The following is a 27,060-nucleotide window of genomic DNA, read 5'->3' on the forward strand; positions in this document are numbered from 1 at the left end:
AGACGGAGGCAATGTCACAGTACATCCAGGAAAATCTGGCAAGAGGATTCATTAGGAAGTCAGTGTCACCTGCTGGGGCAGGGTTCTTCTTCGTGCAGAAGAAGAATGGGGAATTGCGTACATGCATAGACTACAGGGGTCTTAACGCCATCACCGTTAAGAATAAGTATCCTTTGCCCTTGATATCTGAGCTCTTCGATAGGCTTCGGGGAGCAAGGGTATTTACTACATTAGATCTGTGGGGTGCTTACAACCTGATTCGCATCCGTGAGGGGGACGAATGGAAGACGGCTTTTAACACCAGGGATGGGCACTATGAATATCTGGTGATGCCCTTCGGGCTCTGTAATGCCCCAGCCGTTTTCCAAGACTTTGTGAACGACATCTTCCGGGATATGCTTTCCACCTCGGTCGTAGTCTATCTGGATGATATTCTCATCTACTCTCCAGATATTGACTCCCACCGGAGAGATGTTTGCAAAGTCTTCGACCTCCTACGGGCAAACTCCCTCTATGCCAAGTTGGAGAAGTGTATGTTCGAGCAGGAGTCCTTACCTTTCCTAGGCTACATCATCTCTGCCCAGGGATTGGCTATGGATCCTGCCAAACTACAGGCGGTGATGGACTGGCAGGAACCCCATTCTCTTAAAGCGGTGCAGCGCTTTATGGGGTTCATTAATTATTATCGCCAGTTCATTCTGCACTTCTCAACTTTGGTAGCTCCCTTGGTTGCCCTCACCAAGAAGGGGGCAAATCCCAAATTGTGGTCTGAGGAGGTCTCCAAGGCTTTTAACTCCATAAAGTCACACTTCGCTAGCGCTCCCATCCTACATCGCCCCGATGTTGATAAGCCATTTATCATGGAGGTGGATGCCTCTTCTGTTGGTGCTGGAGCAGTCCTCTTCCAAAAGGATGCTCAAGGTCGGAAGCATCCTTGCTTCTTCTTTTCTAAGACCTTCTCACCAGCAGAGAGGAATTATTCCATCGGGGACAGGGAGTTGCTAGCCATGAAGTTGGCTTTCTCAGAGTGGAGACATCTCTTGGAGGGAGCACGTTTTCCCTTCCAAGTCTTCACAGACCATAAAAATTTGGTGTACCTGCAGACAGCCCAGCGGTTGAATTCTCGCCAGGCCAGATGGTCCTTATTCTTCTCCCGGTTTCATTTCACCCTCCATTTTCTTTCTGGGGAGAAGAACATTCGGGCCGACGCTCTCTCTCGCTCCGTTGTGTCATCTGCGGAGGAGGAAGAGGAGCCTCGGCTTATTGTCCCCACCGAGAGCTTGAGAACTGTGGCCCCGGTTTCGCTAGAGTCTGTGCCTCCGGGCAAGACTTTTGTACCATCCAGTTTGCGACCAGAGGTTCTCTCTTGGGCACACTCGTCCAGGGTGGGTGGACATTTTGGTTCCAAAAGGACATCTGAGTTACTGGCGAGGACATACTGGTGGCCGCATATGGCTCGTGATGTCGCAGAATATGTTCGGGCGTGTGTCTCTTGCGCCAAGAACAAGTCCCCTCGGCAACGGCCAGCTGGTTTGCTTTACCCTCTGCCGGTGGCGGACAGGCCCTGGGAGATGGTCGGGATGGACTTTGTGGTGGGCTTACCCAAGTCTCGTAACTGCACCATTATCTGGGTGGTCACCGACCATTTTTCCAAAATGGTGCACTTGGTGCCTCTTCCACGGCTACCTTCTGCACGGGCGTTGGCTGTCTTGTTCATCAAACATATCTTTCGCCTACACGGTATGCCAGACAAAATTGTTAGTGACCGGGGTCCCCAGTTTGCATCTCGATTCTGGAGAGAGCTTTGTCGTCTACTCAGTATTGAGTTGAATCTCTCTTCGGCATATCACCCCGAGACGAATTGGTTGGTAGAGAGGGCCAACCAGACCTTGGTCACATATTTACGACATTTTGTTTCTGCCAGGCAGGATGACTGGGCATCCTTGCTACCGTGGGCAGAGTTTGCGCTTAACAACGCCGTAGCCGACTCCACCGGTCAGACTCCATTTCTCCTAAATTACGGCCAGCATCCACGTGTCCCTGTGCCCATGCCTGTGTCTTCTGCTGACTCCAGGGTGGCAGACTGGGCTGTGGAGGCACGGGACATTTGGGACCGCACTCAGGATGCCATTCGGGCCTCCAAGGAGAGAATGAGGTCCTCCGCCGATGCTCATCGGCGTCCCGCTCCGACCTTTGCTCCTGGTGACTTAGTGTGGCTCTCCGCCCGTAACATCACACTGCGTGTTGAGTCCACTAAGTTTGCACCTCGCTACTTGGGTCCCTTCAAGGTCCTTGAACAGGTTAACCCTGTGGTCTACCGTCTGGCCCTTCCTCCAAGCTTGGGTATCACCGACACCTTTCATGTGTCCCTCTTGAAACCCGTATACATGTCCCGGTTTTCCGAGTCATCTGCCGGGACATCGGGTTCGTCTACGGACGATTACGAGGTGAACGCTATTTTGGGGTGCAAGGTGGTGCGTGGCAAAAAGTTCTATCTGGTGGATTGGAAGGGTTATGGCCCAGAGGACAGGTCCTGGGAGCCTGCTGAAAACATTTGGGCCCCACAGCTCATTGCTGCCTTTGAGCGTAGCGAGGCCCAAGGAGGGGGGGGGTCCTAGGAGGGGAGGTAATGTTAGGTGTCGAGTTCCCGCTTCTGCACAAGGGGAATCTCGAGCCATCTCCGCTGCGGTCTCCCATTCTTATCCAGCCGCAGTGGAGTCTGCCCAGCAGAGACGTCGGTCCCAGCGTCTTGCTCAGTCTCACTCTGTACATAGAGTTACTGCTGCTTTTCCTGCTTCTGCCATTGAAGTCAGTGTTGGGCAGCGGCGAGCAGATGCTTTTGGGGCTAAGTCCTGCTTTTCTCTTTCTGAGCATGCCCAGGGCAAGATCTCCCATTGGAGATCGAGGGTCACATGCTCAGGTACTGCAGCACATCCCATTGGCCCTCCAGGAAGGTCCTGAAAGGGCAAAACTTTGGTAGCAGCTTCCCATTGGTCCTTTATTGGAAGGTCCTGAACGTGCTGCAACTATATAAGCTGCGCATGACCCCACGGCCATGCGCTAGTGTACATTTGTAAATGTGTGTGTGTTGTGAGTGAAAGTCGCTCTTTAAATAACCCTCCCTATTGGATGACTGTTCACGGAAGGTGTATGTTTGCTATCTAGCGCCCGACTTAGCCATCAGCACGTTAACACACAATACAGCGTCTTATTGCTGTGACCGCCAGTGCGGCGCCTTGTGCTTTCACAGCGCTTTCCTGACCCAAGCCTGGGTGGTTAGTGGCGTTCGCCAGTGCGGCACTGCATGCACTCTCGTGCTTCTATTGCTGTCACTCTGACACCTCAGTAGCAGTGTCGAGCGCATGAGGTCTATGTACTCAAATCCTGTGTCTTGGGATTGAGTTCTGAGACTCGTTGCTTGCGCTCTTGGTGCGGTGCCACGGCCCTGTGACGTAACGGGGTTCGCTTCCTTCACACAGGGTGAGGTTAGCCCATGTGTGTATTCACTTTGTACCGCCATATAGTCCGTCATTACTTGGCAGCAGGTTCCATCTCTGCACGGTGGACCCCGGGCTGCGAACGCACCATACTCTATCTGTCTTATTATTTGGTGCGTTCCGCTAGCCCTAACAATATATATATATATATATGCAACTCGTGCCATCGTCCTATATTTATGGTGGGAACTGGGGCCATCGCACTACATATACTACATATGTGGGGCAGTGGGATACCTTCATACTATATATATCATCATACATCATATGGGGCTGTGGGGCCACCATATTCCATATAGGGGGCTGTAGGGGCATGATACTATATAGAGGGGATACGGGATCATCATACTATATATAGGAAGCTGTGAGGTACATAATATCGCAATTAGAGAGCTGTAGGGGACCATCATACTATATATAGGGGGTGTTGGAGACATACTATTTGTGGGGAGCTATAATATATATAGGAAACTGTAAAACCTCATACTATATATAGGAAGCAGTGCGGACATCATACTGTATATAGGGGGCTATGCAGCCATTTTACTATATATAGGGAGTTTTGGGGTCCTCAATGTATAATAAAGGGGTATTGGGGGCTGTAGGACCATCATTCTGTATATACAGAGCTGCGTGGGTGCTCAGAGGACATTATTTGTTATGAATAGGTACATTATTAATTTTGATAGGGGCACTCAGGTTCCTTTTTTTGGGGGGGACAGTGTTACTTTAAGTGAGCACTCAAGGGTATTTGTTGCTGGAAGGGGGCACTTGAGATATTATATCCTTCAAAGGACCATACATGTGCACAGTGGGGGCATTACTACTTTCTGTGGGCTACTTTAATTTTGGGGGTGGGGGGGTGGGAGTAATCCTAGTAATGACACAATTGGTTAAATATTGGGGTCAGTGGTCCACACTGCAGGTGCACACAGAGTGGGGAGTTTTTGTAGGTTGGGAATAGATGGGGACAGCGCTAGAAATGTGAGAAGTCAAATGTGCCTTTGTTGTACTGTGTGCAGATGAGTCCTGGCTGGAGTAGTTGTCACGTCGGTCTGGGCAAGATAGAAATGTGAACGATCCGAATCAGAAAGAACGTCATGTGTAAGTTACTATATATAACTGTACTGTAATCGCTTCTGCAGAACTGGTATCTACCAATATACGGTTACTGTTAGGTTGTAATATTGCTCATTTTAGGTAACATTTTTTTTTAAATTTAGTAGCAGCTAGTGTTGAGCGATACCTTCCGATATTCAAAAGTATCGGTATCGGATTGGATCGGCCAATATCCAAAAAATATCGGATATCGCCGATACTGATACCCGATACCAATGCAAGTCAATGGGACACAAATATCGGAATGTATGCAGGGAGCGATCCTGGATGGTTCCTAGGGTCTGAAGGAGAGGAGACTCTCCTTCAGGCCCTGGGATCCATATTCCTGTAAAAAATAAAGAATAAAAATAAAAAATATGGATATACTCACCCCTCCGACGAACTCTGGCTGTCACCGCTGCAAGTGTCTGCCTCCGTTCCTAAGAATGCAGAGAGTGAAGGACCTTCGATGACGTCGTGGTCACGTGAGCGGTCAGGTGAGCGGTCACCTGACCGCGACGTCATCGAAGGTTCTTCACTCTCTGCATTCTTAGGAACGGAGGCAGACGCTTGCAGCGGTGACAGCCAGGGTTCGTTGGAGGGCTGAGTATATCCATATTTTTTATTTTTATTCTTTATTTTTTACATGAATATGGATCCCAGGGCCTGAAGGAGAGTCTCCTCTCCTCCAGACCCTGGGAACCATACGAACCGCACACGCCGAAGATGACTGGGAACTTATAGAAACTTCCGATTGCGATTTCCGATATCACAAAAATATCGGAACTCAGTATCGGAATTCCGATACAACGAATATCGGCCGATACCCGATATTTGCAGTATCGGAATGCTCAACACTAGTAGCAGCTTCATGTAATTCAGTCATAGTAAAGGGTGTATGCATAGCTCCCAACCATCCCTCATTGTGCGGGACTGTCCCGGTTTTGAGCCTTTTCCCCGCTGTCCAGCATGGGACGCTCTGCTTCCCGCAGACAGCAGGAGAACTATCCGACACGCCCCCTTGTGTAAAGCCACGCCCCTTACCCTTCTGTACCTATGCAGTGCAGTAGTATCAGCCGGTCATCCCTGCACCACAGAGCCTTACACCACATATTGGCTGCCTGCTTTGTGCGCACAGGACCTGTGATGAGGTCACAGGAGGGGTGGAGCAGAGGTCTCATGATCGGGACCTCTGTGGATGGCAGGACTCGGCTGTGCTGGTTGCCAACTTGCCACATGGTGCTGCTGGATGAGGTAAGTGATGCCTTGTGTGGGGTCAGGAGGTGTACAGTGTGGATGTAGCAGAGCCATGTGTGTACGAGGTGTATGGAGCAGAGCCGTGTGTGTATGAGGTGTATGGAGCGGAGCTGAATGTGTGCGAGGTGTATGGAGCGGAGCCGTGTGTGCAAGGTGTATGGAGCGGAGCCGTGTGTGTACGAGGTGTATGGAGCAGAGCCGTGTGTGTACGAGGTGTATGGAGCAGAGCCCTGTGTGCGAGGTGTATGGAGCGGAGCCGTGTGTGCGAGGTGTATGGAGCGGAGCCGTGTGTGTATGGAGCGGAGCCGTGTGTGTATGAGGTGTATGGAGCGGAGTCTTGTGTGTATGAGGTGTACGGAGCGGAGCTAAATGTGTATGAGGTGTGCAGAGCGGAGCCGCATGTGTACAAGGTGTATGGAGGGGAGCGCGTGTGTATGGAGCGGAGCAGAGTGTGCAAAGTGTACGGAGCGCAGCCACGTGTGTAGGAGTAGCTGTGTGTGGCCATTATGCGGTACGAAGTATCATGTGTGGCCAATATACAGTATGGAGCATCATGTGTGGTCATTATACAGTATGGAGCATCATGTGGGGCCATTATACAGTATGGAGCATCATGTGTGGTCATTATATAGTATGGAGCATCATGTGTGGCCATTATACAGTATGGAGCATCATGTGCAGTCATTATACAGTATGGAGCATCATGTGTGGCCGTTATACAGTATGGGGCATCATGTGGGGTCATTATACAGTATGGAGCATCATGTGCAGTCATTATACAGTATGGAGCATCATGTGCGGTCATTATACAGTATGGAGCATCATGTGCGGTCATTATACAGTATAGAGCATCATGTGGGGTCATTATACAGTATGGAGCATCATGTGTGGTCATTATACAGTATGGAGCATCATGTGTGGCCATTATATAGTATGGAGCATCATGTGTGGCCATTATACAGTATGGAGCATCATGTGTGGTCATTATACAGTATGGAGCATTGTGGGGCCATTATACAGTATGGAGCATCATTTGTGGCCATTATACAGTATGGAGCATCATGTGTGGCCATTATACAGTATGGAGCATCATGTGTGGCCATTATACAGTATGGAGCATCATGTGTGGCCATTATACAGTATGGAGCATCATGTGTGGCCATTATACAGTATGGAGCATCATGTGTGGCCATTATACAGTATGGAGCATCATGTGTGGCCATTATACAGTATGGAGCATCATGTGCGGTCATTATACAGTATGGAGCATTGTGGGGCCATTATACAGTATGGAGCATTTATGTGTGGCCATTATACAGTATGGAGCTCTGTGTGGCCATTATACAGTATGGGGCATCATGTGGAGTCATTATACAGTATGGAGCATCATGTGTGGCCATTATATAGTATTGAGCATCATGTGTGGCCATTATGCAGTATGGAGCACTGTGTGACCATATTTTTTTGTTTATAATTATTATAGTGCTTTGTAAAAAGCACTATATTGTTATTCCACCGTAGTCAACTTCTTATTATTATTATTCAGTCCGCAATTAATGCGGCCCGAACCGCTGCACGCACAGACTCCAGTGAGGTGTCATTTCGAAGCCAGCGTTCCTGGGAGGTGTGCTAAGTATTTTTCGTGTCGATCGGATTTGTAGTTTTGGCGCAATTGGCGTTTGAAAATTTTGTCTCAATGCATTTCAATGGGAAACTAGATGTGTATTTCCTGAAGGAACTACAGATAGTGCTTTGGAATGGTGCCCGAGCTACCCCTGCAAGACTTTCACACTTGGGTGCCCTTCAGGTGCTGATTTGGTGGGCGGGGCCCCTCAGGATCCGATTTGGTGGGCGGGGCCCCTCAGGGTCCGATTTGGTGGACGGGGCCCCTCAGGGTCCGATTTGGTGAACGGGGCCCCTCAGGGTCCGATTTGGTGGACGGGGTCCCTCAGGGTCCGATTTGGTGGACGGGGCCCCTCAGGGTCCGATTTGGTGGGCGGGGTCACTTTGGGTCCGATTTGGTGGGCGGGGTCACTCTGGGTCCGATTTGGTGGGCGGGGTCACTCTGGGTCCGATTTGGTGGGCGGGGTCACTCTGGGTCCGATTTGGTGGGCGGGGTCACTGGGTCCGATTTGGTGGGCGGGGTCACTCTGGGTCCGATTTGGTGGGCGGGGTCACTCTGGGTCCGATTTGGTGGGTGGGGTCACTCTGGGTCCGATTTGGTGGGCGGGGTCACTCTGGGTCCGATTTGGTGGGCGGGGTCACTCTGGGTCCGATTTGGTGGGCGGGGCCACTCCGGGTCCGATTTGGTGGGCGGGGCCCCTCCGGGTCCGATTTGGTGGGTGGGGTCACTCCGGGTCCGATTTGGTGGGCGGGGTCACTCCGGGTCCGATTTGGTGGGCGGGGTCACCCCGGGTCCGATTTGGTGGGCGGGGTCACTCTGGGTCCGATTTGGTGGGCGGGGTCACTCTGGGTCCGATTTGGTGGGCGGGGTCACTCTGGGTCCGATTTGGTGGGCGGGGTCACTCTGGGTCCGATTTGGTGGGCGGGGTCTCTCTGGGTCCGATTTGGTGGGCGGGGTCACTCGGGGTCCGATTTGGTGGGCGGGGTCACTCTGGTTCCGATTTGGTGGGCGGGGTCACTCTGGGTCCGATTTGGTGGGCGGGGTCACTATGGGTCCGATTTGGTGGGCGGGGTCACTCTGGGTCCGATTTGGTTGGCGGGGTCACTCTGGGTCCGATTTGGTGGGCGGGGTCACTCTGGGTCCGATTTGGTGGGCGGGGTCACTCTGGGTCCGATTTGGTGGGCGGGGTCACTCTGGGTCCGTTTTGGTGGGCGGGGTCACTCTGGGTCCGATTTGGTGGGCGGGGTTACTCTGGGTCCGATTTGGTGGGCAGGGTCACTCTGGGTCCGATTTGGTGGGCGGGGTCACTCTGGGTCCGATTTGGTGGGCGGGGTCACTCTGGGTCAGATTTGGTGGGCGGGGTCACTCTGGGTCAGATTTGGTGGGCGGGGTCTCTGGGTCAGATTTGGTGGGCGGGGTCACTCTGGGTCAGATTTGGTGGGCGGGGTCACTCTGGGTCAGATTTGGTGGGCGGGGTCACTCTGGGTCAGATTTGGTGGGCGGGGTCACTCTGGGTCAGATTTGGTGGGCGGGGTCACTCTGGGTCAGATTTGGTGGGCGGGGTCACTCTGGGTCAGATTTGGCGGGCGGGGCCACTCTGGGTCAGATTTGGTGGGTGGGGCCACTCTGGGTCAGATTTGGTGGGCGGGGCCACTCTGGGTCAGATTTGGTGGGCGGGGCCACTCTGGGTCAGATTTTGTGGGCGGGGTTACTCTGGGTCAGATTTGGTGGGCGGGGTCACTCTGGGTCCAATTTAGGGGGCGGGGCCACTCGGGTTCCGATTCGGGGGTCCGGGTCACTCGGGGTCCGATTCGGGGTCGGGGTCACTCAGGGTCCGATTTGGGGGGCGGGGGCGCACTTACTTTTTCACACACGGGACCTGGGTGCACTTACTTTTCACCCACGGGACCAGGGGTGCACTTACTTTTCACCCACGGGACCAGGGGTGCACTTACTTTTCACCCACAGGATCGGGGGTGCACTTACTTTTCACCCATAGGACCGGGGGTGCACTTACTTTTCACACACGGGACCGGGGGTGCACTTACTTTTCACCCACGGGAGCGGGGGTGCACTTACTTTTCACCCACGGGACCGGGGGTGCACTTACTTTTCACCCACGGGACCGGGGGTGCACTTACTTTTCACCCACGGGACCGGGTGTGCACTTACTTTTCACCCACGGGACCGGGGGTGCACTTACTTTTCACCCACGGGACCGGGGGTGCACTTACTTTTCACCCATGGTACGGGGGTGCACTTACTTTTCACCCACGAGTCCGGGGGTGCACTTACTTTTCACACACGGGATCGGGGTGCAAAACTTTTCACCCACGGGAGCGGGGGTGCACTTACTTTTCACCCATGGGACTGGGGGTGCACTTACTTTTCACCCACGGGACCTGGGGTGCACTTACTTTTCACACCCGGGATCGGGGGTGCACTTACTTTTCACCCACGGGAACGGGGGTGCACTTACTTTTCACTCACGGGAACGGGGGTGCACTTACTTTTCACCCACCGGACCGGGGGTGCACTTACTTTTCACCCACGGGGGCGGGGGTGCAATTACTTTTCACTCACGGGACCGGAGGTGCACTTACTTTTCACCCACGGGACCGGGGGTGCACTTACTTTTCACCCATGGACCGGGAGTGCACTTACTTTTCACACATGGGGGGGTGCACTTACTTTTCACCCACAGGACAGGGGGTGCACTTACTTTTCACCCATGGGACTGGGGTGCACTTATTTTTCACACACGGGACCGGGGGTGCACTTACTTTTCACCCACGGTTCCGGGGGTGCACTTACTTTTCACACCCGGGACCAGGGATGCACTTACTTTTCACACACGGGACCGGGGTGCACTTACTTTTCACCCACGGGACTGAGGGTGCACTTATTTTTCACACACGGGACCGGGGGTGCACTTACTTTTCAACCACGGGACCGGGGGTGCACTTACTTTTCACACCCGGGACCAGGGATGCACTTACTTTTCACACACGGGACCGGGGTGCACTTACTTTTCACCCACGGGACTGAGGGTGCACTTACTTTTCACTTACGGGACTTGGGGTGCGCTTACTTTTCACACTCAGGACCGAGGGTGCACTTATTTTTCACACACGGGACCGGGGGTGCACTTACTTTTCAACCACGGGACCGGGGGTGCACTTACTTTTCACACCCGGGACCAGGGATGCACTTACTTTTCACACACGGGACCGGGGTGCACTTACTTTTCACCCACGGGACTGAGGGTGCACTTACTTTTCACTTACGGGACTTGGGGTGCGCTTACTTTTCACACTCAGGACCGGGGGTGCACTTACTTTTCACACACGGGACTGGGGTGCACTTAATTTTCACCCACGGGACTGGGGGTGCACTTACTTTTCACAAACGGGATCGGGGTGCACTTACTTTTCACACACATGGGACCGGGGTGCACTTACTTTTCACACAAGGGACCGGGGGTGCACTTACTTTTCACACACATGGGACCGGGGTGCACTTACTTTTCACACCAGGAACGGGGGTGCACTTACTTTTTACACACGGGACCAGGGGTGCACTTACTTTTCACTCACGGGACCGGGGGTGCACTTACTTTTCACCCACGGGACCGGGGGTGCACTTACTTTTCACACCCGGGACCAGGGATGCACTTACTTTTCACACACGGGACCGGGGTGCACTTACTTTTCACCCACGGGACCGAGGGTGCACTTATTTTTCACACACGGGACCGGGGGTGCACTTACTTTTCAACCACGGGACCGGGGGTGCACTTACTTTTCACACCCGGGACCAGGGATGCACTTACTTTTCACACACGGGACCGGGGTGCACTTACTTTTCACCCACGGGACCGAGGGTGCACTTACTTTTCACTTACGGGACCTGGGGTGCGCTTACTTTTCACACTCAGGACCGGGGGTGCACTTACTTTTCACCCACGGGACCGGGGGTGCACTTACTTTTCACCCACTGGACCGACGATGCACTTACTTTTCACCCACGGGACCGGGGGTGCACATACTTTTACCCTCTGGGTCTGATTTGGTGGACGGGGTCACACTGGGTCCGATTTGGTGGGCTGGACACCTCAGGTAACAATTTGGTGGGCGGGGTCACTTTAAGAGCTGATATTATCTGGCAAAACTGTGTCCTGGTGGGGTCATGTAGAGTTCGTAGGCGTCGGCATAGTAACTGGGTCTGACTGCACATACCAATGAGCTCATCAGCCAGGTGGCAGTTGGCAGTTATTTTGAAATTGCCTCAGAAATCAGCCATTATACCTTATTGTTGGAACAATTTCCCATTGAAATGCATTGAGACGAAATTTTCAAACGCCAATTGCGCCAAAACTACAAATCCGATCGACACGAAAAATACTTAGCACACCTCCCAGGAACGCTGGCTTCGAAATGACACCTCACTGGAGTCTGTGCGTGCAGCGGTTCGGGCCGCATTAATTGCGGACTGAATAATAATAAGAAGAAGTTGACTACGGTGGAATAACAATATAGTGCTTTTTACAAAGCACTATAATTGTTCCAACAATAAGGTATAATGGCTGATTTCTGAGGCAATTTCAAAATAACTGCCAACTGCCACCTGGCTGATGAGCTCATTGGTATGTGCAGTCAGACCCAGTTACTATGCCGACGCCTACGAACTCTACATGACCCCACCAGGACACAGTTTTGCCAGATAATATCAGCTCTTAAAGTGACCCCGCCCACCAAATTGTTACCTGAGGTGTCCAGCCCACCAAATCGGACCCAGTGTGACCCCGTCCACCAAATCAGACCCAGAGGGTAAAAGTATGTGCACCCCCGGTCCCGTGGGTGAAAAGTAAGTGCATCGTCGGTCCTGTGGGTGAAAAGTAAGTGCACCCCCGGTCCCGTGGGTGAAAAGTAAGTGCACCCCCGGTCCTGAGTGTGAAAAGTAAGCGCACCCCAGGTCCCGTTAGTGAAAAGTAAGTGCACCCTCGGTCCCGTGGGTGAAAAGTAAGTGCACCCCGGTCCCGTGTGTGAAAAGTAAGTGCATCCCTGGTCCCGGGTGTGAAAAGTAAGTGCACCCCCGGTCCCGTGGTTGAAAAGTAAGCGCACCCCCGGTCCCGTGTGTGAAAAATAAGTGCACCCTCGGTCCCGTGGGTGAAAAGTAAGTGCACCCCGGTCCCGTGTGTGAAAAGTAAGTGCATCCCTGGTCCCGGGTGTGAAAAGTAAGTGCACCCCCGGTCCCGTGGGTGAAAAGTAAGTGCACCCCCGGTCCCGTGAGTGAAAAGTAAGTGCACCCCTGGTCCCGTGTGTGAAAAGTAAGTGCACCCCCGTTCCTGGTGTGAAAAGTAAGTGCACCCCGGTCCCATGTGTGTGAAAAGTAAGTGCACCCCCGGTCCCTTGTGTGAAAAGTAAGTGCACCCCGGTCCCATGTGTGTGAAAAGTAAGTGCACCCCGATCCCGTTTGTGAAAAGTAAGTGCACCCCCAGTCCCGTGGGTGAAAATTAAGTGCACCCCAGTCCCGTGTGTGAAAAGTAAGTGCACCCCCGGTCCTGAGTGTGAAAAGTAAGCGCACCCCAAGTCCCGTAAGTGAAAAGTAAGTGCACCCTCAGTCCCGTGGGTGAAAAGTAAGTGCACCCCGGTCCCGTGTGTGAAAAGTAAGTGCATCCCTGGTCCCGGGTGTGAAAAGTAAGTGCACCCCCGGTCCCGTGGTTGAAAAGTAAGTGCACCCCCGGTCCCGTGTGTGAAAAATAAGTGCACCCTCGGTCCCGTGGGTGAAAAGTAAGTGCACCCCGGTCCCGTGTGTGAAAAGTAAGTGCATCCCTGGTCCCGGGTGTGAAAAGTAAGTGCACCCCCGGAACCGTGGGTGAAAAGTAAGTGCACCCCCGGTCCCGTGTGTGAAAAATAAGTGCACCCCAGTCCCATGGGTGAAAAGTAAGTGCACCCCCTGTCCTGTGGGTGAAAAGTAAGTGCACCCCCCCATGTGTGAAAAGTAAGTGCACTCCCGGTCCATGGGTGAAAAGTAAGTGCACCCCCGGTCCCGTGGGTGAAAAGTAAGTGCACCTCCGGTCCCGTGAGTGAAAAGTAAGTGCACCCCTGGTCCCGTGGGTGAAAAGTAATTGCACCCCCGGTCCCGTGGGTGAAAAGTAAGTGCACCCCCGATCCCGTGGGTGAAAAGTAAGTGCACCCCCGTTCCCGTGAGTGAAAAGTAAGTGCACCCCCGTTCCCGTGGGTGAAAAGTAAGTGCACCCCCGATCCCGGGTGCGAAAAGTAAGTGCACCCCAGGTCCCGTGGGTGAAAAGTAAGTGCACCCCCAGTCCCATGGGTGAAAAGTAAGTGCACCCCCGCTCCCGTGGGTGAAAAGTATTGCACCCCGATCCCGTGTGTGAAAAGTAAGTGCACCCCCGGACTCGTGGGTGAAAAGTAAGTGCACCCCCGTACCATGGGTGAAAAGTAAGTGCACCCCCGGTCCCGTGGGTGAAAAGTAAGTGCACCCCCGGTCCCATGGGTGAAAAGTAAGTGCACACCCGGTCCCGTGGGTGAAAAGTAAGTGCACCCCCGGTCCCGTGGGTGAAAAGTAAGTGCACCCCCGGTCCTGTGGGTGAAAAGTAAGTGCACCCCCGCTCCCGTGGGTGAAAAGTAAGTGCACCCCCGGTCCCGTGTGTGAAAAGTAAGTGCACCCCCGGTCCTATGGGTGAAAAGTAAGTGCACCCCCGATCCCGTGGGTGAAAAGTAAGTGCACCCCTGGTCCCGTGGGTGAAAAGTGCACCCCTGGTCCCGTGGGTGAAAAGTAAGTGCACCCAGGTCCCGTGTGTGAAAAAGTAAGTGCGCCCCTGCCCCCCAAATCGGACCCTGAGTGACCCCGACCCCGAATCGGACCCCGAGTGACCCGGACCCCCGAATCGGAACCCGAGTGGCCCCGCCCCCTAAATTGGACCCAGAGTGACCCCGCCCACCAAATCTGACCCAGAGTAACCCCGCCCACAAAATCTGACCCAGAGTGGCCCCGCCCACCAAATCTGACCCAGAGTGGCCCCGCCCACCAAATCTGACCCAGAGTGGCCCCACCCGCCAAATCTGACCCAGAGTGACCCCGCCCACCAAATCTGACCCAGAGTGACCCCGCCCACCAAATCTGACCCAGAGTGACCCCGCCCACCAAATCTGACCCAGAGACCCCGCCCACCAAATCTGACCCAGAGTGACCCCGCCCACCAAATCGGACCCAGAGTGACCCCGCCCACCAAATCGGACCCAGAGTGACCCCGCCCACCAAATCGGACCCAGAGTAACCCCGCCCACCAAATCGGACCCAGAGTAACCCCGCCCACCAAATCGGACCCAGAGTGACCCCGCCCACCAAATCGGACCCAGAGTGACCCCGCCCACCAAATCGGACCCAGAGTGACCCCGCCCACCAAATCGGACCCAGAGTGACCCCGCCAACCAAATCGGACCCAGAGTGACCCCGCCCACCAAATTGGACCCATAGTGACCCCGCCCACCAAATCGGACCCAGAGTGACCCCGCCCACCAAATCGGACTCAGAGTGACCCCGCCCACCAAATCGGACCCCGAGTGACCCCGCCCACCAAATCGGACCCAGAGAGACCCCGCCCACCAAATCGGACCCAGAGTGACCCCGCCCACCAAATCGGACCCAGAGTGACCCCGCCCACCAAATCTGACCCAGAGTGACCCCGCCCACCAAATCGGACCCATAGTGACCCCGCCCACCAAATCGGACCCGGGGTGACCCCGCCCACCAAATCGGACCCGGAGTGACCCCGCCCACCAAATCGGACCCGGAGTGACCCCGCCCACCAAATCGGACCCGGAGGGGCCCCGCCCACCAAATCGGACCCGGAGTGGCCCCACCCACCAAATCGGACCCAGAGTGACCCCGCCCACCAAATCGGACCCAGAGTGACCCCGCCCACCAAATCGGACCCAGAGTGACCCCACCCACCAAATCAGACCCAGAGTGACCCCGCCCACCAAATCGGACCCAGAGTGACCCCGCCCACCAAATCGGACCCAGTGACCCCGCCCACCAAATCGGACCCAGAGTGACCCCGCCCACCAAATCGGACCCAGAGTGACCCCGCCCACCAAATCGGACCCAGAGTGACCCCGCCCACCAAATCGGACCCTGAGGGGCCCCGTCCACCAAATCGGACCCTGAGGGACCCGTCCACCAAATCGGACCCTGAGGGACCCCGTCCACCAAATCGGACCCTGAGGGGCCCCGTTCACCAAATCGGACCCTGAGGGGCCCCGTCCACCAAATCGGACCCTGAGGGGCCCCGCCCACCAAATCGGATCCTGAGGGGCCCCGCCCACCAAATCAGCACCTGAAGGGCACCCAAGTGTGAAAGTCTTGCAGGGGTAGCTCGGGCACCATTCCAAAGCACTATCTGTAGTTCCTTCAGGAAATACACATCTAGTTGTATATGAAACAGTGTGATCAGCAGTGCTAAATGGGTGTGGTTGGGACATGGATATGGGTGTGACTAATTATGAATGGGTGTGGTCAGAGGCATGGCCTAAAATTTGCCGCGATGAGTGTTGCGCGCCGCAAACTTTGTCCCTCTTTCCCGTCTTCAAAAGTTGGGAGGTATGGTGTATGGTGGTATCATTGGTCTTTGTATAGAATGTAGTTTCATATAGAGGTAATTGTGATGGTAAGTAAGCTCCGTTATGGCACCATATCTAAGCAGTAAACTTGGTTCTAGTACTGTATCAATGTAGTAATCTAGTTTATGGTACCGTATGTATGCCGTAATCTCGGTTCTGCTGCAGTTTCTATGTAGCAGGCTTGGTTCCACGTAGTAGACTTATTAAGCTCAGTTCTGCTCCCATATCTCTGTAGTAAGCTCGGTCCTGCTCCCTTATCTCTGTAGTAAGCTCGGTCCTCCTCCCACATCTCTCTAGTAAGCGCTGTTCTGCTCCCATATATCTGTAGTAAGCTCGGTTCTGCTCCCACATCTCTGTAGTAAGCTCCGTTCTGCTCCCATATCTCTGTAGTAAGCTCCATTCTGCTCCCATATCTCTGTAGTAAGCTCCGTTCTGCTCCCATATCTCTGCAGTAAGCTCCGTTCTGCTCCCATATCTCTGTAGTAAGCTCCGTTCTGCTCCCATATCTCTGTAGTAAGCTCCGTTCTGCTCTCATATCTCTGTAGAAAGCTCCGTTCTGCTCCCATATCTCTGTAGTAAGCTCCGTTCTGCTCACATATCTCTGCAGTAAGCTCGTTTCTGCTCCCATATCTCTGCAGTAAGCTCGGTTCTGCTCCCATATCTCTGCAGTAAGCTCATTTCTGCTCCCATATCTCTGTAGTAAGCTCGGTTCTGCTCCCATATCTCTGCAGTAAGCTCGGTTCTGCTCCCATATCTCTGTAGTAAGCTCTGTTCTGCTCCCTTATCTCTGTAGAGGTCTGGATACACATGATGAGAGCATTATACTGCCTCTGTACAAATCCCTAGTTAGACCGCACATGGAGTACTGTGTCCAGTTTTGGGCACCGGTGCTCAGGAAGGATATAATGGAACTAGAGAGAGTACAAAGGAGGGCAACAAAATTAATAAAGGGGATGGGAGAACTACAATACCCAGATAGATTAGCGAAATTAGGATTATTTAGTCTAGAAAAAAGACGACTGAGGGGCGATCTAATAACCATGTATAAGTATATAAGGGGACAATACAAATATCTCGCTGAGGATCTGTTTATACCAAGGAAGGTGACGGGCACAAGGGGGCATTCTTTGCATCTGGAGGAGAGAAGGTTTTTCCACCAACATAGAAGAGGATTCTTTACTGTTAGGGCAGTGAGAATCTGGAATTGCTTGCCTGAGGAGGTGGTGATGGCGAACTCAGTCGAGGGGTTCAAGAGAGGCCTGGATGTCTTCCTGGAGCAGAACAATATTGTATCATACAATTATTAGGTTCTGTAGAAGGACGTAGATCTGGGTATTTATTATGATGGAATATAGGCTGAACTGGATGGACAAATGTCTTTTTTCGGCCTTACTAACTATGTTACTATGTTACTATGTTATCTCTGTAGTAAGCTCCGTTCTGCTCTCATATCTCTGTAGTAAGCTCGGTCCTGCTCCCATATCTCTGTAGTAAGCTCGGTCCTGCTCCCATATCTCTGTAATAAGCTCGGTTCTGCTCCCTTATCTCTGTAGTAAGCTCCGTTCTGCTCCCATATGTCAGTAGTAAGCTCCGTTCTGCTCCCATATCTCAGTAGTAAGCTCTGTTCTGCTCCCATATCTCTGTAGTAAGCTCTGTTCTGCTCCCATATCTCTGTAGTAAGCTCCGTTCTGCTCCCTTATCTCTGTAGTAAGCTCCGTTCTGCTCCCATATCTCAGTAGTAAGCTCCGTTCTGCTCCCATATCTCAGTAGTAAGCTCCGTTCTGCTCCCATATCTCTGTAGTAAGCTTGGTTCTTCTCCCATATCTCAGTAGTAAGCTCTGTTCTGCTCCCATATCTCTGTAGTAAGCTCTGTTCTGCTTCCATATCTCTGTAGTAATCTCCGTTCTGCTCCCATATCTCTGTAGTAAACTCTGTTCTGCTTCCATATCTCTGGAGTAAGTTTGGTTCTGCTACCATATCTATGCAGCAAGCTCTGTTCTGTTCCCATATCTATGAACCAGCCTGTTTTTAAAGCCTGTTATCTCTGCTACTTTTATGCAGTGGCCAGAGATTATTAGCAAAAAGGAGGGCCACCGCAACTCAAGGGCCACTGCCTTGTGATTGCCCCCAGGCTGAAAAATACCAGCCAGCCCCTGCATTCAGGTGCATCTCACAAAATTAGAATATCAATAAAAAGTTAATTTATTTCAGTTCTTCACAACAAAAAGTCAAACTCATATATTATGTAGAGTCATTGCAAACAGAGTGATCGATTTCACGCGTTTATTTCTGTTAATATTGATGATTACGGCTTACAGCCAATGAAAACCCAAAAGTCATTATCTCTAAGAACTGAAATGAATTAACTTTTTGATAATATTCTAATTTTGTGAGAAGCACCAGTATATGTTGCTAGACTGACGATGGCTTTCCACCGGCAATTGGAAAATCAAAGAGTTTATACATAAGGTAAAGAATCTTATCTTTATGGAAAAAGGAGGATGGACAAAAAGAGGTGGGTCTCATCAATATGAAAAGTTCTGGCTGTCTTGGATGGACACAGCTGGGATATGATGGGTCTAAAATAACTGAATGTGTATCCTACATCTCACAGGCTTATGTGAGTGAGTGGAATAGAAAAATATAATAGAAAACATGTATCTGCTATACATTTTGGGTATGTTTAATGAAATTCTACATTGAGGGTATGTTCACACGTTCCTGATTTCCATCCTTTTTTTTTCAGGACTGAAACCGCAGCTCTTGGCAGAAAACGCAGGTCCTTTTTTTGGTCCTTTTTTTGTGCTTTTTTGGTGCGTTTTTTGATGCGTTTTTTTATCCTTTTTTTTATGCAGTTTTCTATGCAGAGTCTGTGTCTTTTCTAGGAAGTTTTTTAGGGTTAAAATGGCTGAAAATACCCTACCCCTAACCCTACCCCTAACCCTATCCCTAACCCTACCCCTAACCCTACCCCTAACCCTACCCCTACCCCTAACCCTACCCCTAACCCTACCCCTAACCCTAACCCTATTCTAACCTTAGTGGAAAAAAAAAAAATTCTTAATTTTTTTATTGTCCCTACCTATGGGGGTGACAAAGGGGGGGGTGTCATTTACTATTTTTTTATTTTGATCACTGAGATAGGTTATATCTCAGTGATCAAAATGCACTTTGGAACGAATCTGCCTGCCGGCAGATTCGGCGGGCGCACTGCGCATGCGCCCGCCATTTTGCAAAATGGCGGCGCCCAGGGAGAAGACGGCCGGATGGACACCGGGAGGCCGGGTAAGTATAAGGGGGGGAGATTAGGGCACGGGGGGGCATCGGAGCACGGGGGGGGGGGCATCGGAGCACGGGGGTGGGGCATCGGAGCATGGGGGGGTGGGATCGGGGCAGCCACACTCCGCCCACGCACTTCCGCCCGCTTCCCCGCACTTCCTGCTGCAGCGGTTCGGCACCACAAACCGCAATAAAACCCGCAGATATATTTTTGATCTGCGGGTTTTACTGCGGGTTTGACCTCACAATGGAGGTCTATGGGTGCAGAACCGCTGCGGCTCCGAAAAAAGAAGTGACAGGCTCCTTCTTTTTTCCCGCAGCTATTCAGCGCGGCTTTTTTTTTTAAATTCAGGATCATGTGCACAGCGGTTCCTGTTTTCCATAGGGTACATTGTACTGTACCCTGCATGGAAAACGCTGCGGTTCCGCAGTAAAAAACGCACTGTGTGAACATGGCCTGAAACTGCGGGTTGTCTACGTATCCATGTGTATGCAACTGGTGGAAGGAAACCTGGCAAGTATTCTGGCAACAAAGGACATAGAACACATTTATATCGATTATCCCATAGGTCTGAAAAGGAACCTAATTCCACTATTAAGTCCAATTTTGAGAGGAGAATATGTCCATTGTTTCCTTTACTTTTGGGAGACTGACAAATAGCTAATGCCAGGGCTTCAATGGAAAGGGCAAAAAGAGTGTGGAGATGGGCCATCTTTGTCTCTTGCCTCTTCCTAATAAGAAGGGATTTGTTTGAATAGTGGCCCAGGTAGTATAAAGGGGTCCTTTTGGGACATTTTTTTTCTTACTTGCAATTACAAATTATTTTTGCCCTTGGGTTTTATTCACCATTTTGCACGGTTTGCTTTCTATAGCCTCTGTATTAGATTGTCTCTTGCTGGCTGCATAATGAAGCCACATTATCTTTATGAGTTATTATTATATTATATTATTATATAGGTGTGACAGTTTCTCCTCCTGTACTTGTTAGTGTTAGTCCCAAGATGCACAGCTCTCCAGCCCATAAAATGTCTGTTAGTGGGGGAGCGTGTGCTCAGACCCTTCCATCAGTCTCCTCCAATAAAAAAGCAGTAGGAGACAAACAGTGCAAAATTATCAATGAAACCCATTGCAAAAATGTTTGGTTTTTTTTTAGCACCAATTGCATGCATTTAGATAAGAAAAAAATAATCTGCAAAGGTGGACAACCCTTTAAAAAAGGACTTGTACTTATTCTGAACCTTAAATCTGGCTAAAGTCTATTTCAAATCACGTTTTTGTGGGTCACTTGATGCATCCATATCTATCATAAAAAAAAATTAATTTGATACGTTTGCATTTACCTAGAATATAATGGGAAAAAATGTAAGTCATATTAGCATCCGTTTGACATATGTTTAGGCAAATAACCGCTTCAATCCTTTTGTTTTTTTACAGGATGCACTTTTTCAACCTGTAAACAAAACGGATCCATTTTTATAATATTGAAGACTATGGAAGACAGATGCAAATGTTTTTTGTTTTGTTTTTTTTCCCCAGAGAAACGGGTCACATTCTCCTGGTACATTCCCCACACGTCCGTTAAGAAAAAATGGATCCATTAAATAAAAAACATCAGGGGATCCGATGCCTTTTTTTTTTTAAAACACTACTATGTTAGAAAAATAGAACGGCTTTGAAAATTAAGAAAAATGTGGTGTGTAAGAGGTCTCAGAGTATCCGCAAGTTTGACCAATCTAAAGCAAAAAGTCAGCTGATGCCGAGTCTTGGTCGGCAACCACATTCAAGTACAAATCTCGACTAGTTATATCCATTCGTCCTTTTCTTTTCCTGCCATAAAGCTGGTTTGGCCAGAATGGACCAGTAAGAATATAACATAGTTAGTCTCAAAGTGAAAATTTGAGCCACTAATTCTTAACATTTTGAGAGAGATGAAGCGATAGATGTAAGTTTTGGATTTTTAACTCGTTGGTGTAATAAAGACCTTTATTTTCGACCATCGTGAAGGGCAGCCCGGGTACTGTGATATCACCACTAAACTGTCCTGCAATGTAGAAGAATTCCTCCACCAGCCGCGGCTTCTAAGGCTCTTACTGGCACCAGGTGAGCACCGCCATCGCTCTCACCCTTTCTTATCTCTCTAGCAATACTGCCCTGTTGGACGTCTCTGTCCCAACCAGACCTTAGCATGTATAGGTATATGGCGGAGTGAGGCAGGCTGGGGGTGCACCGAACAATTTGCCAACAATACATACCGAGGGCCACTCTTGCTGCAGATGCATCATAGTTGATCCAGAATGAAACCCAAGACAGTATAGTGATCAATATAGATGGCATGTAGGTCTGAAGTATAAAATATCCAATGTTCCTCTTAATTCGGAAACTCAGGGATAGACGGGGATAGGAACCTGGAAATGTAGGACAAAAATCAAACGTTTATAAAAACAAGATCATTAGGTGGAACATGTATTTCTTAGCAATGACTTAAGGGCTTATCCCCTTTTCAACTAACTTAGGCCAAGGGCTCAGTGATGTGTAACACAACAAACTGAGCTTTACTCATGCTCCCTGGGTCCAGCGATGGGTCTCTGCTGCTGCCCAGGTCTTTGTTGATTGACTGCAGAAGAGATGTCACATGAATACCACTGCAGCTAATCACTGAGCTCAGCAGATGTGCCCATGTAATAGGCAGGAAATGCTGAGCCCAGTGATTGGCTGCAGGGCTATCAATGTGATGTCCACAAAGAGCGGACCAGATGGTGGAGACACCGCATGGACCTAGTGAGGGTGAGTAAAGCACAGTTTGCATATCACTGAGCCTAAGGGCTAAAGTTAGTATAAAGGGGAGAACCCCATTAATATTGATATCCTTGAATTACATTAGTATTAAAAAAAAACATTGTTTTACACTATTTTGTATGATTGCTACCCAACAATACTTTATTTTTGCATTTTCCCCTTATTTCACGTGATCCATTTATTTATTTTCTGCCTACAGCTCCAAAAAACCCTTTCATGCATAAGGCACACCATCCATAAAGAAAGGCACTGGTTTTATCTAATTTATCTTTACAGAGTACTTCCCAAAGTTGTCAAAAGACTTTAGGGGGCTCTCGGAGGAATCCTCTGGGAACATTAGAAAATTATTAGCAAATATTGAATTTTCAATATTAGAAAGCGGACACCCCGGCCTTGTGCATCAGTTATCGCCTCTGATATCCTGCTGTTAACCTCTACTCATGCTAAACACTTGCCGGTAGCTTAACATTGAAACATATTAATGGTTTTGGCCTATTCTGTCTGAGTTTACATCCAGAGGGTCTTTTTCAACCTTCCTTATTACTAAAATTAGAGCCTCCATTGTTGTTTCAGGTAGGCTTCCTGTATCACAAGCTTCTTTAAATACTCCTAGGAGATGCTGGAGATTGCCCATATACCTCCACTTCCATTACATGAAGTCTAGGAGATTTCCCCCTTAGTAGATGCCCCAATGCTCACCCACATTAGTGTGAATCTCCATCATTTCACCAAGTGCTGCAGCATTAAGGGCAATGGCCTACGGTTCATAAATATCCTTGAGTTTGCAAACTGCAACTGCTAGGTCTTTAGCAGTCACTTTGGGGTTTTTGACCACCTGCCTCCTCAAAAACCTATAAGCAGCTGGTGATAACGCCCTCTTTCTGCCATGTCCAGATCATGTAGCCAGTGTTCTTTTCACTTTGACCTTGAGAATTATGCTTCCAACTATATCTCTAGGAACATTCATCTATCTTCTTGAATTATTCTCCTTTTTTGTGCAAGGCAAGCATTTCTTCTCTTAACTTTTCGGACCACTCTTTTGATAACTCAAGAATATGAGTTTTTTTACGTGTGAGTCCGCTTACATTGTGTACCTGATCAAGTGCCCATGCGGGCTATTATACGTGGGTGAGACCACTCAGTCAGTGAGAGATAGGATTTCAAAACATAAATCTACAATCCGATGTAAGAATCTACTCCTGCCAATCCCACACCATTTTGATTCATTAGGCCACTCAGTCTCTCAATTGCGATATCAGGTCATTGATAGTGTACCACCTCCTAGGAGGGGTGGTGACAGAGTCGCTTCACATCACTACACAAAAAGGAGGCTTTCTGGATTCACACCTTAGAAACGTTGACTCCTAAAGGTCTAAACCGTGATTATGAACTTATGGCGTTTGTTTAATAGTTGTTGCTATGTATCATTACTAATTTGCTTTTCTCTGTCTTTTTAGAGCCGTCTGTATTGATTTATTGACACAACGGATCACGAGCACCATCTTATCCACCTGTTGTCACTGTGCTCCGGATTAGTCACGTCCACTTTTATTGTCCCTTTTCTTTTCTTTACAGCTGGTCACTTGGCGTCATGTACCGACATTTCAATGTAATGCTTTTCTATCTAAATACCATCTATCATTAGGGTATTAAGGGTCCACGTACTTCTTAGGATTTTTTCCTTTTCTCCCCTTCTTTTCCCTATCATGGCGTATTGCTAGCGCTCCCATCCCTCACAGGGCTAGTAAATATCTGCCCTTAGTGTCTATACACTGCATCCTAATCCCATATGTCCCTGTCTCCACATCACCAATTCAACATGACAGCGGACATAAACACCACAGTATGCCTCCCCCATCATGGCGACGGATCTATCCACACTGACGCCCGGCGCCCCACTTCCGGTGCGTCATATCCGGTTTGAGTTCCTTCTCCCCATACCACCCTGTGGAGTCTCCACTTTACCCCTACACCCAGCGGTCATGCGCAGTTCAGCCTGCCTCATCCATTATGGCGACGGGACCTCTCCCTTTGACACCCGGCGCCCCACTTCCGGTTCATCATATCCGGTCTCCGTCCCTTCCTCCCATACCACCTTATGGTGGTATGCAGTGTATTCGTCACCTGCACTGTCCGTCACAGCGCGTCACTTCCGCCTTCACTCAGGGCGATGACGCACCGCAGCACACATTGTGCAGCAATTACCGGCATATTCTCCCGCCCTTTGGCATTTAAAATGGCCCATCCTTCTATACTCCTCACTGATACAGCGGTGGACACCGCGTCACCAGCCATCTGCAAGGTAAATCATTTTCATTTTAGAATTTGCATACTCTCTCGGCCCCATATCTCTATGCTGGTACCTACAACACTGCCCTATCCCCTTCAGGCTGCATAAGGACACTCTCTCGCCATTGGAACTAGCGCTGTAATCTGGATCTTGGATCATTGAAATACCTCCATTGTCTATTATATCGCTACACTTCCGGATCTTACCGGTCTTGCCATTATTTCTATCTTATAGGCAGCGTATATAGCCACTAGCACCCATCCTCTACCCCAGTATATGGTACGTACCCTTCCACTCCCTCTTTCTCACTCACTGTGCCACTATATATTTATGACTCTCCGTTATCAAACGCGCGCTGTACAAATACTCTTATTGCCATGTACATGTACGGTTGTCCATGTGTATGTTGTGTATATACTTTGTTTATTAGTTACTTATGATTTTGTTACCCCGATTACATGAACTGTTTTGATGTATGTACTTTTCAGTTACTGAGGAAGGTCCTTTGTGTGACCGAAACGTTTGCTTGGGATACAATAAATTATCCGTTTTCCTCTCACCACAAAGTTGAGTGCTGGGTTCTGTATTTACTCAAGAATATGAGTGACCTGGAGGATAATGTCAGGAACGCTGCCAGAAGCTTGAGCTGACTGCCATTGGTCTATGTGTGTTCATACACTGCTGAGTCTGTAGTGCACTAGCGGAGCGATTATTACACACTAGAACATCGTCACTTTTCTGTCTATTTTTCGTGTTGAGATACTCACTCCTAGATATGTACTTCTTGAGCAGCGAATGGGATTATACAGTTTGCAATACTGCCCTTTTAGCACAATGGAAGTTACTTTAATTAACGTTCACACTTTGAACAGGGGCGTATTGTCCACTTGCGACTGTTAAGTAACGAATCCCCTTTAGGAGAGCGAAGTTTTATTTTTTTTTCCTAACTGGTAATTAATCACTTTTGCAGCAGGTCATAACAGCCAGAGATGCTTTACTAAGTACTAAACACTTGTCATCAAGGGGATGAATAATTCTGGGACTGCAATAGTCAGTAAAAGAGGCATTTTACGTTGAATTTGGAGAAACCACTTTTTTATTGACACAGAAGGTTTCTTTTTGTGCAGTGACATGTTATCGTTTTATATGACACGATTTACATTACAACACAAAGCGCTGAAAAACAGGAAACAAATTCAAAGTGGGGGTGAAATGGTGAAAAAGATGCAATTCTGACATTGATTTTTGGGTTTTGTTTTTTACGTTGTCCAGCGTGAGGTAAAAATGACTTGGCAACAAGATTCTTTATGTAAGTCTGTTTATGGCAATACCAAATTTGCAGCGTCGGACTGGCCAGCAGCACACCGGAGGATCCTCCGGTGGGCCCTCCCCTATCTTCTGCATGTTTGGAGCAGAGAAACTTTGGCTGAAGTCTGGAGCATCATTTACAGTAGTACTGGCATCTACATTGAGTTCTGCAGCACTACTTCAATAAAACTTCATGTGCCGCATTAACCTCCTTCGTTTCTTCCCCCTCACATACACTGCTGCCTTATTTGCTGTAATGGTAGAGGGAGGAGGTCTGCAGGATGCACATACACTGAGTGGAGTCTTGTTACCTGCACTCATGAACTCAGCTGTAAAGTAAGGTTTTCTTTATGTATATTTATTGGATATGTGTTTATTGTGTACACTGTGTGTGATCACTCATACACATGTGTAATGTGTGTATAGCTGTCAGTGTGAGTGAGGGGGTCCTCATTTAGTAAGGGTGATAATGGTGGTGGGGATGGAGCCCTCAATCAGTTATGGGTGCCTGGAGGCCCCTATCCCACAACACCCGTATCATCCTTTCCTGAATCTGGGCCTCCTCACTCACTCTGACCACCATACACGCATTGTCAGGAGTATAACCATTCATACACATTTACACATTCACACTTACTGACAGCCGTGTGGGCTGAACTGTGAGACCTCAATCAGTTATGATCCTATAAGTGATATAGAAACAGAACTTTTCAGAAGTAGTCTGTAGTGGTGGAGAAAACCCAAAAGCGAAAACACTGAGCTATCCATATAAATCATAGAGGGCACGTTGGGCAGAGGGTGACAAAGGAGAATTTCAAAATGCGCGTCGGGGTGTGCGCCACACTCGGTTCTCTGGACCAACAGGTAATTATTGCAAAACATCACTTAGTTCTCTGGACACCAGATATTATTCCGAAGACATTTCCTTTGTACCTTTCTGCCGAACATGCTCAACGTGATTTATATGGATAGTCCTGTGCAACTAGCATCTGATGGGCATTTGCAGGATTCCCATTTAGTCATAGTCCTTTGTGCAAACAATCAAAGGTTATTTTACCTATCATATTTACACAAGTTCATGGACAAGTGACTTATTACACACTTCGGTCCTATTGACAAGTGACTAAATATACCGTACCACTCTACTGGGACGTTTGTGACTTTGTGTCTTCATCATTAGTCTCGCTCCCGTGGGTTTATTCAGTGTCTCTATTTTACTTATTTCATTATCCTTCAGCAATATCTTCCAGTATCTAGAGCTC

At 49.7% G+C, this 27,060-nt stretch overlaps 1 protein-coding gene across 1 annotated transcript in view; it reads right to left on the reverse strand.

Annotated features, from left to right (window-relative positions):
* LOC138662700 (gamma-aminobutyric acid receptor subunit beta-4-like) overlaps window positions 1–27,060 on the reverse strand; it is a 384,988-nt gene that overhangs the window by 24,869 nt on the left and 333,059 nt on the right. The window contains exon 7 of the mRNA XM_069748573.1: window positions 21,657–21,809. Coding sequence (XP_069604674.1) covers window positions 21,657–21,809 — 153 coding nt within the window. The remainder of the gene's footprint in view (window positions 1–21,656; window positions 21,810–27,060) is intronic.

The sequence above is a fragment of the Ranitomeya imitator genome, chromosome 2, assembly GCF_032444005.1.
Source record: "Ranitomeya imitator isolate aRanImi1 chromosome 2, aRanImi1.pri, whole genome shotgun sequence".
Classification (NCBI taxonomy): domain Eukaryota; kingdom Metazoa; phylum Chordata; class Amphibia; order Anura; family Dendrobatidae; genus Ranitomeya; species Ranitomeya imitator.